The sequence below is a fragment of the Mirounga leonina genome, unplaced genomic scaffold (genome assembly GCF_011800145.1).
Source record: "Mirounga leonina isolate KUSES-001 unplaced genomic scaffold, KU_Mleo_1.0 Mir_166, whole genome shotgun sequence".
NCBI lineage: Eukaryota > Metazoa > Chordata > Mammalia > Carnivora > Phocidae > Mirounga > Mirounga leonina.
In genome coordinates this window covers 10,948,842-10,969,640 of record NW_023270418.1, presented here as the reverse complement: position 1 = coordinate 10,969,640, position 20,799 = coordinate 10,948,842, and the positions used below count along the sequence as shown (strand labels likewise).

Below are 20,799 nucleotides of genomic sequence, written 5' to 3'. Positions count from 1 at the left end.
AACAACTGTTCTGCTAACCATAGTTCTGGTAGCATAGAATAAGGCAAAACCTGGATGGCTGGATTTATCCTAGTACATTTAGTTTGTATAGTTGTATAATTATTGCTATTAGAACAAAACATTCCAGCAGGAAAAATAACTTACTTGAGAGTCTGGGACTCGAGTACTCAACCCTCCAACTTTTTTTCCCAATTGAACAATTATTTTTATAAAACAAATTTTGATAAAACAGGTTTCCTCTGAAATACAACTATTATAAAATTAGAAAAATAGACTGTTCCACAGTAAGCTATATTTCTATTGCTGAATATGTCATTTTAATAATAATTAGCAATCTAGGTGATTAATACATATTTTACATGTTTATACAACACCAAAAAGTACATTTCATGAAGAAATCAAGTGTTTTCCTTCAGTGAATTGAGTAATCAGCCTTTTGGACAAACTGTGTGGGAGATGAGCCTTTACAAAGTAAGATATCTGAAAAGGTAGCCTTCCACACGTCTCCTAATAAGATCATTATCTTGACAGTATTTTAATATACCTGAGAGCAACCACAAAGTATAATGACTTCCGCTGTGGTACAGAGGCATTGTTTCAGCATTGGGGAGAAGTTAATGGAAATTAAATCAATGAGGCCAAATCAGGTGACAAGAAGTACGGTATTCCACTGCTAGAATGCTACAGTAGTCCTCAGTGGAGAGATACACGTTCTGACTAGGTGAAATATAGCCAAGAGCTCTACCTAAGGATTTCCAAATATGCATTGCTTGGGACTGGCCTTTGGAGGTTAAATCTGATGCTTGGTTCATTAAATATGTACAAGCCATCTCTGCTGGAAACTAGAGAACAATGACCTGAAGCCTTTTTTAAAATTAAGACTTTAATTTTTTAGAGCAGTTTAAGATTCATGGCAAAATTGAAGGAAAGGTATAGAGATTTCCCATAAACCCCTACCCCCACACATACATAGTCACCCCCATTGTCAATATCCTCCACCAGAGGTATATTCGTTACAATTGATAAACCTACATTGACACATCATAATCAGCTGGAGTCCATAGTTTACATAGGGTTCACTCTTGGCATTGTGTATTCTAAGGGCTTGGACAAATGTATCCATCATTATGGTTTCATATAAGATATTTTCACTACCATAAAAGTCTTCTGTGCTCTATTTATTCCTACCTCCCCATGCCCCTAACAACCACTGATCATTTTAATGGCTCCACAGTTTTGCCTTTTCCAGAATGTCATGTAGTTAGAATCATAGAATACATGGACTTTTCAGATTGGCTTCTTTCACTTAATAGTAAGGTCCCTCCATGTCTTTTCATGACATAGTAGCTCATTTATTTTATTTAATTTTTATTACTTGTTTTTTAATTAAAAAATTTTTTAATTTTTTAATTTAAATTCAATTTAGTTAATATACAGTATATTATCAGTTTCAGAGGTAGCATTTAGTGATTCATCAGTTGCATATAACACCCAGTGCTCAATATATCATTTCATAGTTTTTCATGTACCCACTGAATTCAGAACATCTTAGTTGCTTTCAAAATTTAGCAATTATGAGTAAAGCTGCTATCAACATCCAGGTGCAGGTTTTTTGTGTGGACATAAGTTTTCAAATCCTTTAATAGATACCAAGAAGCACGGTTGCTGAATCATGTGGTAAAAGTATGTTTACTTTTCTAAGAAACCACCAAACTGTCTTCCAAAGTGGCTGTATCATTTTTGCACCAGCAATGAGTGAGAATTCCTGTTCCTCCACGTTCTTGTCAGTATTTGGTGTTGTCAGTGTTGTGGATTTTGGTCATTCTACTAGGTGCGAAGAGGTACCTCAGTGTTGGTGTAGTTCGCATTTCCCTGATGTCATATGATGTGGAGCATCTTTTCATATGCTTATTTGCCATCTGTATATCTTATTTGGTCAGGTTCAAAGTCTTGGACCCCTTTAATAAGGTTGTTTTCTTATTGCTTGAGCTTTAAGAGTGATTTTTATATTTTGGATAATAGTCGTTTATCAGATATACCTTTTGTAAATATTCTCTCCCAATTTGTGGCTTGTCTTCTCATTCTCTTGATGCTGTCTTTTAGTGAGCAGAAGTTTTAATTTTTTTTTTTAAGATTTTATTTTTAGGGGTGTCTGGGTGGCTCAGTTGTTAAGTGTCTGCCTTTGGCTCAGGTCATGATCTCAGGGTCCTGGGATCGAGCCCCGCATAGGGCTCTCTGCTCAGTGGGAAGTCTGCTTCTCCCTCTCCCACTTCCCCTGCTTGTGTTCCCTCTCTCGCTGTGTCTCTCTCTGTCAAATAAATAAATAAAATCTTAAAAAAAAAAAAAAGATTTTATTTTTAAGTAACCTGTACAGCTAACATGGGGCTTGAACTCACGACCCCGAGATCAAGAGTCTCATGCTCTACCGACTGAGCCAGCCAGGTGTCCCAGAAGTTTTTAATTTTAATGAAGTAGTCTATTCTATTATTTCTTTCATGGATTGTGCCTTTGGTGCTATAGCTAAAAAGTCATTGCCATACCCATGGCCATCTATGTTTTCCCCTATTTCATATTCTAGGAGTTTTATAGTTTTGTTTTACATTTAGTTTGATTCATTTTGAGCTAATGTTTGTGAAGGATATGAGGTCTGTGTTTAGATTCTTTTTTTGTTTTGTTTTCAAGTGCATGTCCAGTTGCTCTAGTACTACTTGTTGAAAAGATTATCTTTATGCCATTGTATTGACTTTGCTCCTTTGTCAAAGATAATTGTGGGTCTATTCTTATGTGGATCTATTTCCGGGCTTTTTAGGTATTTCTCATATAGATCTTGTACATATTTTATTAGATTTATACTTCAATATTTCATTTTTTAATGATGTTATGTTAATCACCATACATTACATCATTGGTTTTTGATGTAGTGTTCCATGATTCATTGTTTGCGTATAACACCCAGTGCTCCATTCAGTATGTGCCCTCTTTAATACCCATCACCAGGCTAACCATTGCCCCCACCCCTCTCCCCTCTAGAACCCTCAGTTTGTTTCTCAGAGTCCATAGTCTCTCATGGATCGTGTCCCCCTCCAATTTCCCCCCCTTCATTTTTCCCTTCCTGCTATCTTCTTCTTTTTTTTTTAACATATAATGTATTATTTGTTTCAGAGTTCAATATTTCATTTTTGAGTGCTAATGTAAGTAGTAATGTTTTTTTAAATTCAAGTATAATTAATATACAGTTAGATTAGTTTCAGGTTTACATTATAATGATGTAACAATTGTATATATTTCTGAGTGCTCATCAAGTTAACTGTACTTTTAATCCCCTTCATTTCTTTCACCCATACTTCCACCTACCTCACTCTGGCAACCACCAGTTTGTTCTCTGTATTTAAGAGTCTGTATTTTTGTTTGACTCTTTTTCCTTTGTTCATTTGTTTTGTTTCTTTTTTTTTCTTTTAAGTACTCTCCATGCTCAACCTGGGGCTTGAACTCATGACCTCGAGATCAAGAGTCACATGCTCCACTGACTGAGCCATCCAGGCCTCCCTGTTTTGTTTCTTAAATTCCATATATGAGTGAAATCATATGTTCTTCTTTCTCTGATGGACTGATTTCACTTAGCATTAATATCCTCTAGGTCCATCCATGTCGTTGCAAATGGCAAGGTTTCATTCATTTTTATGGCTGAGTAATATTCCTTTATATATATATATATATATAAAGTAATATCCATTCCATATTTTAATCCATTAATCTATGGATAGATTTTTATCCATTCACCTATGGATGGACACTTCCATACTTTGGCTATTGTAAATAATTGCTATAATAAACATAGGGCTTCATTTTTTCTTTTCAAATTAGTGTCTTCTTTGGGTAAATACCCAGTAGTGGAATTACCAGATGTGAAGCCTTTTAAGATGATGGTATTTCCATACTTCTTGTCTTCTTGCTTTATATCTTTCTTCCACATGAGTGCTTTCCTTTCCTTCTATCTCCAGCCCACTAGAAGCACCATATAATGTGAGTTTGAATATTCAATTCTGCTATACAAGATAAAAAAACAAATGGGATGATGACACTCATAAGAAATGTTGAGCATCTGGGTGGCTCAGTCGGTTAATCATCTGCCTTTAGCTCGGGTCATGATCCCAGGGTCCTGGGATGTAGCCTCACAACAGGCTCTGCTCAGCGGGGAGTCTGCTTCTCCTCTCCCTCTGCCCCTCCCCCTCGCGCGCCCGCACTCTCTTTCACTCTCTCTCAAATAAGTAAATAAAATCTTTTTAAAAAAAACCACTTTGCTTTGTATTTCTAACAGATAATACATTTTTTTAAATCACAAGCATAAAATTGTTATTTTATTTGCCTTTTTTTTTAAGATTTTATTTATTTATTTATTTATTTATTTATTTATTTATTTATTTATTTAGAGGAAGGGCGAGAGAGCACAAGCAGAGCCTGACATGGGCTCAATCCCACAACCCTGAGATCACAACCCCAGCTGTAATCAAGAGTCAGATGCCTAATCAACAGAGCCACACAGGCACCCCTATTTGCCATAATACCATTACCCATAATATCCAAAACTGAGTGTTGTACCCAATAGCAAATAACTTATGAAGACAAATATGCCCAATAAATTTTTAACAGATAATATATATAACAATACCATTTATTCATACCCAATAAAATAATTTCCTTAGTATCTATAATACCCAGTTTGTGTTTAAATGTCAACAATTGCCTCAAAAATTTGTCTTATTAAAGTTAGTTTGTTTGGGGTGCCTGGGTGGCTCAGTCGTTAAGCGTCTGCCTTTGGCTCAGGTCATGATCCCAAAATCCTGGGATTGAGCCCTGCATTGGGCTCTCTGCTCTGCAGGAAGCCTGCTTCTCCCTTTCCCACACCCCCTGCTTGTGTTCCCTCTCTTGCTGTCTCTCTCTCTGTCAAATAAATAAAATCTAAAAAAAAAAAAAGTTAGTTTGTTCAAATTGGGATCTAAACAAGGTTTATGAATTGTGTTTGGTTGATATAATTCTTAGTCTCTTTTCACCTGTAACATTTCTCCATCTTTATTTTCAGTGTCATGTCATTTAACACGTTTTTCTACCTCCAGTATTTCTCACAAACTAGAAGTTAGATCTAGAGACCTGGGTACATTTTTGGGTAGGCGATGACATGGCGCTTATGCATGTGTGTGCTCACATCTTTTTTCTCATTGGTTAGTTTTAAAGTACAGCTGTTTCTTTCTTTCTTTTTTTTTTTTTTTAAAGATTTTATTTATTTGAGAGAGAGAGAGCTCAGGAGCAGTGTGAGGGACAGAGGGAGAAGCAGACTCCCACTGAGCAGGGAGCCCAATGCAGGACTCGATCCCAGGACCCTGGGATCATGACCTGAGCTGAAGGCAGACACTTAACCAGCTGAGCCACCCAGGTGCCCCTCTCCGCAAACTTTTATTTCCACTGCATTTCTTCTAAAGAATTTTATCTTTTATGCTTGAAAGTCTTTTTTAGGCTTTCTTTAAGAAAGCATATATATGGAAGGCAAGGATCTGGACATTGATTTGCTTATAACTATCCACACTTACTTGCCCCTTGGAAAGCCCCATGTACTGTTTTATTATTGGTAGTTAGTACCCCAACCTCAAGACCATCAAACCTTTTCTCTTCTGTAGCTGACACATTTTTTTTTTAAGATTTTATTTATTTATTTGAGAGAGAGAGAATGAGAGAGAGCAAGCACATGAGAGGGGGGAGGGTCAGAGGGAGAAGCAGACTCCCTGCTGAGCAGGAAGCCCGATGCGGGACTCGATCCCGGGACTCCAGGATCATGACCTGAGCCGAAGGCAGTCGCCCAACCAACTGAGCCACCCAGGCGCCCTGTAGCTGACACATTTTACCTGCTATGTGTGAGCACATCAACTTTATGAAGTGGCTACTATTCTTAACCCTTTCTTACAAATGAAGAAACTGATGCAGAAAGATGTTATGTGACTTGTCCAAAGTGTCACAGCTAGTAAGTGGGCAGTGGGGATATAATCCCAGACACTCTGGCTCCGGAGTCCAGGCCTATAACCACTGTGTGCTTGAATGCCTTTTTTAAAAAAAGGGTGGAAGAGCAGATCTAGGGGTGGGCATGAGTGAGAGCTTCTATTCATGTAAAATGATTAAGAGATGGAAGTAAAAAAAATAGTGGTTTTTCAGTGTGTCAGTAAATAAACTATGCATGTGTTAATAAAACATAAGGCAGTGCCTTTATTTTTTTTTTTTTAAGATTTTATTTATTTATTTGAGACAGAGAGAATGAGAGAGAGAGAACACCTGAGAGGGGATAGGGTCTGAGGACGAAGCAGACTCCCTGCCAAGCAGGAAGCCCGATGCAGGACTCGATCCAGGGACTCGATCCAGGGACTCCAGGATCATGACCTGAGCCGAAGGCAGCCGCTTAACCAACTGAGCCACCCAGGCGCCCAAGGCAGTGCCTTTACCTGTACTTCACTAAAATACTATAGTAGTGTCAGTCAAATTAAAATTAACACATTTTTATTTCTTTAATCTCTAATTAACAATTAGTTTTCATTTAATTAGTAATGTACATGAATGATATCTGCAAACTTATTCTATTCTGCATATTCTACTTAACCTATTATATGTTCTACTTTTAGTGAGGATAACACTGTTTTTATAGTAACATTATAGAAGAAATATTGCATTTAATAATGGTAGTGATTTCACACTTATATAATTCATTCCACCAAAAAGCATCCTGAAACTATTTTACATGGAAAGTAAAACTATACCATCACTCAAATGATTGCCTCTTTTAGTGAAGATTAGGATTGTAATCATGCATAAGTAAAAAGTAAAACTATTTCTATATTTCAAGAGTTATAGTTTGATGCAAATTTTCTTAGTTTTTAATAATTGGACTATATAATAAACACACCAGGGCAGTCAAACAATTTCATTCTGCAAGGTGATTTACTTTGTAATCATATAATTTTGCCTTGCTGTACACAGCTAGAGTTTTTCACTTATAAGCATTCCTCAATTAGGAAGATTCAACCTATGAAGGACCTGAACAAACAGTGGTTGTTATAGAAGCCTGAGAGAACCTTGTTCCTCCTGCTGTGAGAAGCTTAAAGGGAGAGGGGTAGTGTGAAGGCCAACAGCCCTTTGGTCTTCAATTGGAATACCAGAGGAGTGCTGGGCAAAGAATAGCACCTTTCCTTATTAAAGTATGGAGAAAGAGATACATTTTCTTATTTTGATATAGATTCAAATTCACCTAACACTTCATGAATGTCTATCATATGCCAAGCACTGTGCTGGATGCTTTCATGTTCACCATTTTATTTATTTAATCCTTATAACCATGTAGATAACCAGTTTTGCAAATGGGAGGATTAAAGCACAGAAAGGCTATAATACTCATGGTCCCATAACTAGAAAGTGGGAGAGAAAGACATGATCTTATGTATTATAGGTATGTATTTCTCCATAATACTTGTGAGTTTAAATTATATTATAGTTCTTTCATTCTTCCATATGCTTAGTTAACAATAAGTCTAGCAACTTGCTAACTAGCTAACTTGCTTTTCTGGAAAGCAGTTTAGTTCAAGGAATGTCAGGAGTTTCGGGATTAGATTCAACTGCAGACAACAAAGACCCTCTTCCAAGTCTTTGCCAAGATTTTATCACCTCAGTGAGGCCTATACTGACAAACCTATTTAAAATTGCATTCCTGGGGCCCCTGGGTGGCTCAGTCAGTTAAACGTCAGACTCTTGGTTTCAGCTCAGGTCATGATCTCAGGATCGGGGGTTCGAACCCCGCATCTGCTTGTCCCTCTCCCTCTGCTCTTCTCTCTCTCTCTCAAAAAAAAAAAAAAAAAGTAACCTCTACACCCAACATGAAGCTCAAACTCACAAATCAAGAATGGCATGATCTACCGGCTGAGCCAGCCAGGTGCCCCAGGATTATACCGTTCAAAGACTTAGATTCATACTTTTGTTTTCCTTTAGGCTTTCATCTCTGTTTGTTTTTTTTTTTTTAATCATCAGATCTCACATTTAGCAACTGCTGCATAGTCTAGAACATGATGAGAAATAAATTGTGATTAATGCCCAGCCTCAATTTATAACCCTGGAGAGTTTTATCTTTTAAATTAAATAAAATTCTTCCTCATTTTTAGCTGAAAATGGCAAAAAGAGAAACAGATGATCATGGAGCATCACTTTCTCAGTCTTCTTTATCACCCTTGACTATCGTCATGGAGGTATCACCGCAGAGCAATGCTGAAGGCACCTTCAGTGGAAATACCATTCACCCAACTTATAAATGTATTTCAAAAGATTTACCAAGGTAAGAATATTATTTCAGCAGCTTAAACTGAATCCTGAAGGAGATAAAGTGCTTACAGAAAGTTGTCTATGTAAATGCTCAATATTTTGTGGAGATGATGTCAATAATAACTTGGAGATATGATGGGCTATGAAGGTTGTTGCCTGGATTAGAGCCCTTCAATTTCTTTTATTCTATGGGAAGAAAAAAGGTAGATGATGCAATAAACAGAAATTATCCCTGGAGTTTGACTTGGACAGTAGCATAATGATAAAAATGATAATGGCAGGGCAGATAATATTTGCTCTATGCCATTCACCATGCTAAGCACTTAACCTGCATTGTGTCTATTTAGTTCTCCAAACAACCTTGGGGGGAATATAAGGCAGGTAGTATTTAAACATTTCCATTTTACTAAGGAAGAAACAAAGACCTAGATAGGTTAATTAACTTGACCAAGATCACAGAGCTTGTAGGTAGAGAAATTATGGTTTGAACCCATGTGGATCTAACTCCACAGCCAGAACTTTTAACTACTATCCTACCACACTTCTCAGAAATGCAAAGCAGAGGAGACAGAGGTATTTTTCCTGTGTTTTTTTCTCCATTAGAAAGTGAAGGATGAAAAAGTATCTGCCAGGTGTGTGTGTGTGTGTGTGTGTGTGTGTCTTTGTGTGTGTGTTTTAAGATTTATTTATTTATTTTAGAAAGAGCATACCGGGAGGGGGTGGAGGAGGTGGGGGAGGGCCTGAGGGAAAGGAAAGAATCCCAAGCAGGGTCCATGCCCAGCACAGAGCCTGATGCAGGGCTCAGTCTCACAACCCTGAGATCATGACCTGAGCCGAAACCAAGAGTTGGATGCTTAACCAACTGTGGTGCCACCTGGGCACCCCTATCAGGTTTTGATAAACTATGGAATGGCTAAATGTGATGTCATAGTCTTAACGCTAGATAGAAAATATATACTATAAGAGCATTAAAGAAAATATTAATAAATTAAGAATTATGTTAATCTCTTATAAAAATGCCAGGTTACATTTATATCTTAAAGCGGTTTGTTTTTTGTTTGTTAGTAAATTTAGGTGAAAGTGAAATCTAGACTTTTAGCTAATTTTTGTTTTGCTTTATTCCTTTGACCTCTGAGTCCATATTAGCAGTGTCTGAGGTTATTTACCCAGTGTACTAGCTATATGCCTAGATAATTTTTTAGAACATCATTACCCAGTATAGTTATACTGTAGAGATGTAAGTTGTTCATGAAAGTGTTCTTTCCAATAAGACAATGGAAACAATTTCTAAATAAGATTTTTAAGTATTCCTTTCTACAAATGCCATTGCTAATATAATGTGTATTTACACATTTTTATTCCCTTTAGAATTTATTTTTATCAACTTTCCTTTTAAAAAGTGCTTTTTATTCCAACTATCTTTTGTGTATTTTTAGATTATTTTTTTGTTAGAGTTAACTATAATTTCATTTATACGGTTTCTACTTTCTTCTCATTTTCTTTCTTTGATTCTGATTCTTTTTAACTCTGGCCTTATTCGTCCTTTTTTAATGTCAGTCTTTCTTTTCATGTGACACCTTCCTATCATCTGTTTTTTTTATAGTTTATTTCAATGTGCTACTCATATTTCTTTGTCTGAATCCTGACTTCTTTTTTGCCACTATTACCTGTTACCATCAACTTTGATTATGATGCACCTAGAAAATAGAGTAAACATTTTCTTGGTAATTGAATGGAAAGTCAAAGATAATGCCCAGAGATCTTTTACTTTCATGAAAAAGAAAATGATGAGTTTCAACCTGTAAGGGGTCAGGTTCATAAAGGCTAATGGTTGGCATTAATAGGATTATCAGAGAGAGGCAATTTTCTCTATAAGTAAAGACATTTCCCCCTGATTGAGGTTAAAACGTTTCTTGTCTCATTCTTGTTTTCCTTGCCACCTTTCTTCCAACGTCTTTGTGATCTTTTTATGAGAAATAATTATTAAAATATAGTCAATTTGTTTTTCCTTTACTTATATCACAAGAGATTATGTTTCTTTTCACTAAACACACTGTACGTTTTACAAAATATGCCCACATGTATTAAATCCATTCATTGCAAGCCATACAATGACTGGTCACTTTATTCTCATGTTATTACCCAGTGCTATTAATTTATTCTATATTGTATTCACATTATCCACTCTTCTCCTCTCTCTTGTGTTCTTTCAATGTTTTTCCTTTGTCACTCTGTTGTATTTGTTTGTAATAGAGTGAAAACTGCTGTGCCACGTTCCTTCCCCCAGCAAGAAAACTAATCACCAACAGTGTAAATGAGTTCAACGTATTGTGCCAAAGAAGGTCTGATCCTCGCATGTTATGACTTACCACTAGGAGGTCAGATAACTGGAAATATCTAGCCTAATTCCTATGGCTATTTCCAGGAAAGCAGCACAGTAAGAAACTTTTCCTACCTAGCTATAGTCTGATGTATTCCCAGGTGACCTGGAACAGGGCACCAGCCTTTGAGACATGGATGGCAGAATTAATTATTTATTGATAACAGGTATCTATGGACAGTTCTGTCATATTTATAGAAGGTATTTCCAAATGCTGAGTAGAAGATTTCTAAATTACAATTGCATTTTAAAATTAAGAGAATGTTGTAAAAAATTAGTATCTCTTTCTACCCCACGCATAAAGTATTTTAATGATTTTTAGCTGATGATCATCAAAGGATGTAATTTCATTATTTTTACAATAGAAAGTTACAGTATTTTTTAATCCTGCTTGCAGCTGAGTGTGTTGCCAACTCTTTTAGTTCCCTGTGGGAGAAATTATTTTTAGTGCATTAAATAAGGACTTAAATCAGTTTTTTTTTTAATTTTTTTTAAAAGATTTTATTTATTTATTTTGACACAGAGAGAGAGAGAGACAGGGAGAAAGGGAACACAAGCAGGGGGAGCCGGGAGATGGAGAAGCAGGCTTCCTGCCGAGCAGGGAGCCCAATGCGGGGCTTGATCCCAGGACCCTGGGACCATGACCCGAGCCGAAGGCAGACACCTAACGACTGGGCCACCCAGGTGCCCCAGGACTTAAATCAGTTTTAAAAGTGAATCACCAACAACTTTTTGTTATATATTATATGGGTTGCTTTTTCACAGACAAATCTTGCTTTCAAGGAGACGAATAGCACCTAAACCATTCATTCGCTTTTTTATGTCATTTTAGTTATCTTGGATATTTTTTTACTTCTTTTTTTTAGGTAATCTCTGTGCCTAACATGGGGCTTGAACTCACGAGCCTGAGATCAAGAGTCTCATGCTTTACTGACTGAGCCAGCCAGGTGCCCTGGATCTTGGCTATTTTTAATTGGAATGAATCTTAGATTCTTTTTTAAATAGAAAAATTTGGTCATATTTCCTTTTCCAGGGACAGTTTAAGTTTAGCAATTTCATCATTCTAAAGACGAGCAGTCCATTCCCAGCATGGAATGGGCAGCAGAAGGGAGTGAGGGAAGATAGCAGCAGTGAAGGAAGCAAGGAAACACCTTCAGTGCTCTACCTTCATTCCCAACAAATTACATTTGGCGTAGTTCATAACTTTTTTCAAAATTTTTTTTCAAAAACAAAATCTCTACAGATCTAAAGATTAATGTATTATTTCATTTTAAAATGTTAGAAGACTATATTGTTTCCTTTGGAAGATTTACATTTCCTCTGGAAACATTGTATATGGTATCTGTAACCTCCTCCAGTTTTAGATTTAAGATGTACCTTGTTTTTATTCCTTTGTATTTTGCATAAGCACAAATATTCTTTTCTTCCTTTGGGTGGGATGATACTATACTCAAATGGGTCCTTTACCCAGAGAACTTGCTCTTCTTGTTTAGAATTTCTTTCTGTAAAAGTAAAAAAGTTCAATTTAACAAACGTTGAATAGCTCCTAGAGGGTATATATGTGGCTTGAACATAACACATTGTTTATTATTCAATCATCAAGTTCTAAGTAAAAATTTGACATAGTACGTGTTATAAAATAACTGGAAATTGTGCTGCAACTGGGATACCCTTACCTAAATTTCTAGGCCAAACTAGAAATACAATTTCTTCTGCTATTGGAAATAAAATTTGGGGGGAATTGTTCACTTTTATTATTATCACTTCTGTTATTTACTTTCTATGATGTTTAAATCACATTTTATCTAGTAATTGTAGAAAGTTATTTATATCTTTAGGTTATTCATTTCATCAAGTTGGAAAAAGGTTCTGATGAAGTTTAATGAAATTTTTGTGCTTTATGTACTCCAGAGATTTTATAGCAGGTTACATTCACCAAACATAGGTGGGGTTATTTCTTTTATCAGTTGCATTTCAGTATTTTAAGCTGGTGATTTATTATTGAATGTACTTAGGGTTATTTTCCCTTATGTTTACATTTTCTTATTTGTATTTATTCCAATTAGAGCATTTAATTACCATTAAAATGGTAATAGGATAAAGATAAGTTTTACAAATGACAATATTAAAAAAAAACATAACTCTTCGTGGAGGTTTAAATGCCATACGAATATAAAGCAAGAAAGATATGCTTGTCAAATATACAGTATAAATAAATAATTTAGATGAAAATGGTTGACTACATTTAACAAAGAGACTACCAAGTAATGAGGGGCTAAAGAGTGGTTGTTAGATTTGATGTACTTCATTGTATATTGTAAGTAATTGCTATCCATAAAAAAATCTATGGCTTCTGTATAAGAAAAAGAGACATTTTGACAGCCAACACTGGTATGAAGCGACAGCAAGTACAAATCCTTGGCAACTGTCATTATTCTGCTGTTGAATTCATATCTAAACTGTGTGATGACTTAGACCTGCATGTTTGTTATTGAGCCATGATCTGTCAAAGTAGCCACACTTATGAATAGAATTATTAGCCACATGCAGATTTCTTCCATAGAAATCTAAATTCACCCAGCATCCTTTGTGTTTCAAAGAGCAGGGAAATAAAAACTCTGTCATTTTTATGCTTATGCTGAAGTTTCTGGTGAAATGTTCCTGATTAAGTAAAAGTAAAATGTTTAGAAAATACCATAGTAGTTTATACTTTAGCCCATTATAAAATTAGTAAAGATTTTGAATAAAACAAAAAGTAAAGCAAGTGTGATTCAAGAACTGATTGTATGTTAGGATACTATTAGCACAAAGTAACAGAAAACTCAACTAAAAATGACTTTAAAAATGAAGAAAATGAGGAAGAATTCATTATCTTACATAACAGATGCAGGGCAATTCTAGGGTTAAATTCAGTGGTTCAGCAGTATTTTCAAGGAGCCTGGCTCTTTGGCTCCTTCCCTTTGCCATCCTCAGAATATTGGCTAGATTCTTGGGTATGACTCCTCCTACTTGCAAGATGGCTCATTACATGTTCACTCAACAGTGTCCAACTAAAGAAAATGGATATTTGATCACTTATCTCTCTCTCTTTTTTTAAAAGATTTTTTAAAGTAATCTCTACACCCAATATGGGGCTCTAACTCACAACCCCCATATCAAGAGTCGCATGCTCTACTGACTGAGCCAGTCAGGCACTCCTATATTTCTTTTTATTAGGGCAAAAAACCTTTCCCCAGACGACTTGGCCTTATGTCTCATTGGCCAAATTTGGATCACAAGGTGATTACTTAACCTGCAAGGGAAAAAGGAAATATAATTACCACCATTGGTGTTAGACACTGAGATTTACCCACTGGAGCTAATCAGGGGATACCTACTATGGGCATATAAAGAGGATGAATCCTCAAATATAACTGAGGCTTTTCTTTAAAGAAAAAATCAATGGAAAAACTGTTGAATAAATATTACCTGACATAACTCTTGGCTTTGGCTTTATTATATTTTACTTCTAAAATTGTGTTTGTCGGTGACATTTTTGTGACACATTTTGGCATGATGTCATAATTATCAAAGAATAAATCCTGCATATCAATTACTGGTTGAGTTCTAGTAGAAGTATAAAAGATACAAAACAAAGACCTTACCCTTGCAGAGTGAGATATAAAATCATGTGAAATTACATAGCAAATCACAAAGCAAACATTTCAATATGCAAACTAGTACATTAGTTCATATAGGACCTTGGGGGGATGATTTAGAAATAAGGAATGATTAGGATTTAGTAGGCTTAACTCCTCTCATGTGTCTTGTCAGTTTGAGCAGCTTTGTTGAGGCCTCCTCTATTCTGCTAACCCCTGAATTTCTCCCTCATAGTAGCCAGGGCTTTCCTGCACAGTACTAATCACAGTTAATAATTGTAAGTTTATATGCGTGACTATTTGTATAACATTTCTCTCTTCCACTAGACAATTATTGTTATTATGGAAGGAGTTCTAGAAAATGTAACCACTGAGTTTAGATTAATATTTATTAAATACCTGCTTATTGAAAGATGTACAGTAATGGGTATAGATCAGCTGAATGAAACCCATTGGCAAATGACTGGTAAGAACTAATGAAGGCAATGTGGTGTAATTATAGCTGAAAGATATTACAGAGGAGCAATGAGCAGGACCAACCAGTAGAATTCCTTGAATAGGAGATTGACAAGTATGATTTTATTAGTTTTCCTCAAATTTCTATAAAAAGCCACTAAGACCCACTAATGCTATTAAAGCAGAGAAATGGGAAGAAAAATTGTTCTTGTCAAAACTAGAGTTATACCCTTAAATCTTATCATAGTCTTATAATTTTCTGTACTACTTTCTGAGCATATTTTCTTAGACTTTTGGACCTCAGATCTTTATTTAGTTGTTACTTGTGAAGTAAAAATTGTACATCAGATTTAACAAAAATTACAAAAAGTAAAGCATAATTAAACAGTAGTCTAGACTATCAAGGGGGCTACAAATTCTACAATGTATAGGATCTATCCTTGATAATCTTTTGGATTATGATAAAAAGCTGATATGTAGACGAGTATAGTCATGTTTGAGAAAAGGATAAAAGCGTAATCTACTAATGTACCTTTGAGCTTTGTAGTTCTGTGACTTATCATATCCATTATATCATGTAAAGAAATTGTTTAAAAGATTCATTTACCAGGGCACCTGGGTTGCTCAGTTGGTTAAGTGTCTGCCTTCAACTCAGGTTATGGTCTTGGGTTTCTGGGATCAAGCCCCATGTTGGCCTCCCCTGCTCAGTGGGGCATCTGCTTCTCCCTCTCCCTCAGCCCCTCCCGACTCCCTCCCCACTCCCTCCCCCACCTCTCTCTACCCATCTCTCAAATAAATAAATAAAATCTTTAAAAAAAAATTCATTTACCTAAAGTATATAGTTTTTAATTAACTGATAGTTTTTATTCATACTGCTTTAAGGTTAAATTTTGACATGTTTTATTTCATCTTCATCTAAGCACACATAAAATCCTTAAAAATATACATAGTTTGGGGTGCCTGAGTGGCCCGGTTGGTTAAGTGTCTGCCTTTGGCTTGGGTTGTGATCCAGGGGTCCTGGGATTGAGCCCCACATCAGGCTCCCTGCTTGGTAGGGAGTCTGCTTCTCCCTCTCCCCCCTGCCTGCACTCTACCTACTGTGCTCTCTCACTCTCTGTCAAATGAATGGGTGAAATCTTTAAAAAAAAAATATATATATATATATATATATTTATACATAGTTTAATATATGTAGACACATCTCATCACAATTTTTGTTCTTGAATAGTGTTTTCCAATAACTGAAAATAAACTAATTCAGAAGTAATGTTGCTGATGTTGTTTAAAGGAAACATATGAGAACTTTTACATCCAAGTGAATATCTCCTCCTTTAAAATACTCTCTTTAGGAAGTAATTTATTCTAATAAAAATGCCATTTCTCAAAGCATTTTTTTAGTTCCTCTTTGAATTTGTCATCAAAATCTGTGACATACTCTTTACATATCCTCAGTACTGAATGATAACAAAACTCAATCTTAAGTACTTATATTTAAATTTTCCAGAAAATTTACCTCAGATCAGAATCTAAATTTGGCATAAAAAAAGGATAATGAAAACTGCATAATTATGGTAGGCAGAAATTTAATATGGCCCCCAAGATTCCCACTTCCTGGTGTATATGGCTGGTGTAATTCCCTCCTGTTGAGTGTGGGTAGGATTGTGAATATGATAGGATGTCACTCCCATAATGAGGTCACATGATAAGGTACAAGAGATTTTTGCAGTTGTAGTTAAAGTATGTAATTAATTGTCTTTGAGTTAAATGGGAAATTATCCTAGTTGAATCAGATCAACTCTTAAATGAAAATTTAGAGGTCAGAAACAGAAAAATCAAAAAGATGAGTTTCTGTTGGCCTCAAGGAAGATGATAGTCACTATGAATTCTACAGCTATAAGGAACTAAATTCTGGCAAAACGTGAATGACCTTGGAAAAAAGACTGTGAGCATCAGATGAGACTGTAGCCCCACTGACATCTTGATTTCAGTTTTATGAGATCCTGAGCAGAGGGTCCTGCTAAGTTTTCCCCAGACTCTTGACCCAGGGAAACCATGTAATAATAAATAGGTATTGTTGTAAACCACTAAGTTTGTGGTAATTTGTTGCCCAACAATAGGAAACTAATAGAAATAGATAAATGATGATAGATAGATAGATAGATAGATAGATAGATAGATAGATAGATAGATAACAGATATTTTTTAAGAAGTTATATTTTTGAAGTAGTGTGATTGATATTCTTGTACCAACCTAATATAGTATAATTTAGGTTTTAGGCTGGGGAAAAAAAATGCTTTTTATCAGTGGTAAAAGAGTAAATAATACAGTGATGAATTAGAATATTTGACAGAAATTGAGGCCTAGCATTTTAGATGGAGGACATAATCAATGAAGTATAGTGATTCCAGCTATCAAATCTACCAGGGCAAATGTGAATGCACAGGAAGGAAATGCATTTCTATATACAAGGGCAGCATAGAAGGGCACCTGGGTGGCTCAGTCGGTTAATTGTCTGCCCCCTGGCTCTGGTCATGATCCATGATGCTTCTCCTTCTCCCTCTGCCTGCAGCTCCCCCCTGCTTGTGCTCTCTCTGTGTCAAATCAATAAATAAAATCTTAAAAAAAAAAAAACAAGGGTAGCATAGAAATCTTACCAAAGAAGGAACAATTTGAGATCTGTATATATGTGGATCTTTTACAGATATAATAAAAGATTTATAGTAGAGACACATCATAGGCTTCCAGGACAAGATAATAAGACTGACATAGAAATGTTAAAAAGAAAATCTGTGTTATAAAATTAGCTCAGGTTCCAGAATGTGGTAGATAGCTTCAACAGTAAGTGAGGACAAAGTGAGGTTATTTTTTATGATAAAGGATAGTTTCCTAAAACATTGGTTTAGGAATCCACATGGTATTCCTACACCAATCCATAGAGAATAAAGATAAGCCAATAAATAAAAGTGACCTTAGTATTAAACTAAATTCAGTATCATTTGGGAAAAACAAAGTCCAATAAAACTGCCATTCAGCTTATCAAATTTTATAAAAAACAGTTGTAACAAAATCTAGATTTTAAAATAAATTATAGGGCACCTGGGTGGCTCAGATGGTTAAGCGTCTGCCTTCGGCTCAGGTCATGATCCCAGGGTCCTGGAATCGAGTCCCACATCAGGCTCCCTGCTTAATGCAGAGCCTGCTTCTCCCTCTCCCTCTGCCATTCCCTCTGCTTGTGCTCTCTGGCTCTATCTCTCTGTCAAATAAATAAATAAAATCTTAAATAAAATAAAATAAAATGAATTCTAATGTAAATTTTATGTAATTATTATTTATAAGAAGCACAGGGAGGTCAGGATGTAAAGCCTCAAGTCCAGGCAAGCAGAATTTTGGAGCTGAGTTCCCTGCATAAAATCTGGAGACATGAAAGATAGATATACCTACCCATGGAAAAATGGAATAAGAAAATATAGACCACCAGCCCAAGGAAGCAGCAATAAATGGGTATGATGTGTTCTAAGGTTCTTGCCTTGTCCAGAAAGTAATTAATTAGTAATTTAAATTAATCTTTAACAAGATTAAGATTCATACTGTAATAGCTAGTGTTTCCATAAAAAGTAAGGTTAAACAATGTAGGACATTCAACCTAATAGAAATGAAAATGAAATAATAAAGAAGATGTTATTTAATCTGAGAGAAAACAAGAAAGGAATGAAAAGGAACATAGAATACATAGGAAAAATAGAAAACAAATTGTAAGATTATAGGCCAAATTCTCAATTAAAAGACAAAAACTTCTTGGTGAATGAGATAGCTATGTGAATGTAGAGTACAATTCTCAGAAGACGAAGACTTTGGGGGGAAGATAGCTATGTGAAGATATATATAAATCTGGAGGTGGAAGGAAGTTCACTTTAATAAATCTGAATGTCATGGGATTTCTAAGAAATTTTTGCAGAGGAGGCAAAAGGATCTTTCAAAGAAAAAAGGTGAGGAGAATAAGAGAAAGAAAGACAAATAAAGAGACTACAATTGTGGTGACTTAAATACAGTCTACACGTTAGAGTTCTATTAGCTAAAGAGCGCTGCTGGTTCACTGCTCCTAGTGTAGAGCTACCTCCTTTGCCCACCTCTCCAGTCACACGATGCAGTGTCTCTGCTTATCTTGGTATAGGAGACAGGCCATGCAATTCCCCTGCCAAGTATGTTTTCCTCTTTTGGCATGCATCTGAGAGTCCATCTTACTCGAAGCCCTCTTCATCTTATTATCCTGCTCTCCTGTCCATAGTTTTTGGGCCACTGACAGGTACTTTCCCATCCACAGGCTTGCCAGTGGCTTATGAGATTGCCTAGCTTAAGAATTCTATCCAACAGGGTGTCCTAAACTGGGTAGTGATGCAGTTAAACTTTTGGGGGCATTGAATGTAAGTCATAGAGAGTCATCAGAAAGTAGTGTGGTATAGAAATGGGGAGATACATAGAGGAATTAGCAGAACCCATGAGGACTGAGAAGAACAGAGGTAGGTTAGGCAATAATGATGTAAGAAGAGGAAGCAGTTAGGCATAGAAGGATAGAAGAGGTTGTGGAGTCAAAAAATGTGGCACTCTACTAGAGTTGTGGTTTTTGTTGTTGTTTTGTAATTTTTTTTTTTTTTAAGTAACCTTGATGCCCAACATGGGGTTTGAACTCATGACCTAGGGATCAAGAATCACTGAGCCAGACAGCGGTCCTTGTTTTTTAGTTTTTTAAGTTGAGTGTAGTTAACACATAATGTTATGTTAGTTTCAGGTGTACAACATAGTGATTGGATAAGTTTATATATTATGTTATGCTCACCCCAAGTATAGCTACCATCTGTTCCCAGACAATGCTATTACAATAATAATCACTACTACGGGAGTAGTTTTTAAGTCACTAGTATATTCTGAAGAGCAGTGAATGGCCTTCTCTTTGTGCCCTGCTGGAGTGGTTTTATTTTCTTTTTTAAGTTTCTGTGTATACTAGTAACAAGCTCAGTCACCTGAAACCCAAGTGTGTTTGAGCTGAATGGTCCTAACAACCTCATTTCCAGCATTAATTTAACAAACCGTGTATGGGTTTAATTCCCTTTGTAGGACAAGTTAGCTTTGCCAAACAGTTCTGTGATTATCTTCTCACACCCAAAGACTAGGCAACACATCAACTGTTAAAAGAAAGAAGAGTTTAATAGTGTGTAAGAACTAGTGCAAACCTGTCATCAGCATTGATAAAACAAATCAAAACTGAAGACTACAGATGGTGGGCCAAAAGCGACATTTTCACATGAAAAACTACCTTTTCTCCCCCTTTTTGATATAAATTATTAGAGAAAAACCAATAATAAATAAATATGGTAAAATCATATAATTTAGTTTAATTCTTTTAACCATTTACCAGGTAAATCTCATATAATTTATTGTCCTAACTCTACCAGAATCATGTGGAGTTGGGAGGGAGAAGGATGCGAGTTTCCCTAAAGGATTCCAATGCTCTTACCAGAAGACAGGGGGAAGATATGCCAGCAGACGAAAACAGTAAATAACTTTTACATGACTAGATTGAGGAAGGCAAGATATAAGTAAAATTACTTGATAAAATTTACATTCTAGTAAAATCTGTAAAGATCGTATAGCAACCTGAAAAATGGTTATAAGACAGTATTTAGGTAAAAAAGGCAAGATACTGAATTAAAAGTGTGACACATGATGCAGGGTCATCGAGCAAAATGGTCAAGAAAGAATTCTTGAGGCATTTTATGGTACAAAAAGATGATTTTATTAGCACACTGGGACAGGACCCGTGGGTAGAAAGGGCTGCACTGTGATTGTGAGAAATGACTGATTATATAGGGTTTTCTATCCCATGGAAGTGAAGGTGATGGTAGGGCTCCAGGACATTGAGTCTATAGGTTCTTGGAGGTCTGGCTGTTATTAAGATTGTGTTTTTCTTGTTAATCATTAAG

At 35.9% G+C, this 20,799-nt stretch overlaps 1 protein-coding gene across 1 annotated transcript in view; it reads left to right on the top strand.

Moving 5' to 3' along the window:
* The first annotated feature begins 8,195 nt into the window (after positions 1-8,195).
* The window catches only part of LOC118015722 (doublecortin domain-containing protein 1-like), a 53,942-nt gene continuing 41,338 nt past the window's right edge, over positions 8,196-20,799 (top strand). The window contains exon 1 of the mRNA XM_035012489.1: positions 8,196-8,359. Within this exon, the coding sequence (XP_034868380.1) occupies positions 8,196-8,359 (164 nt within the window). The remainder of the gene's footprint in view (positions 8,360-20,799) is intronic.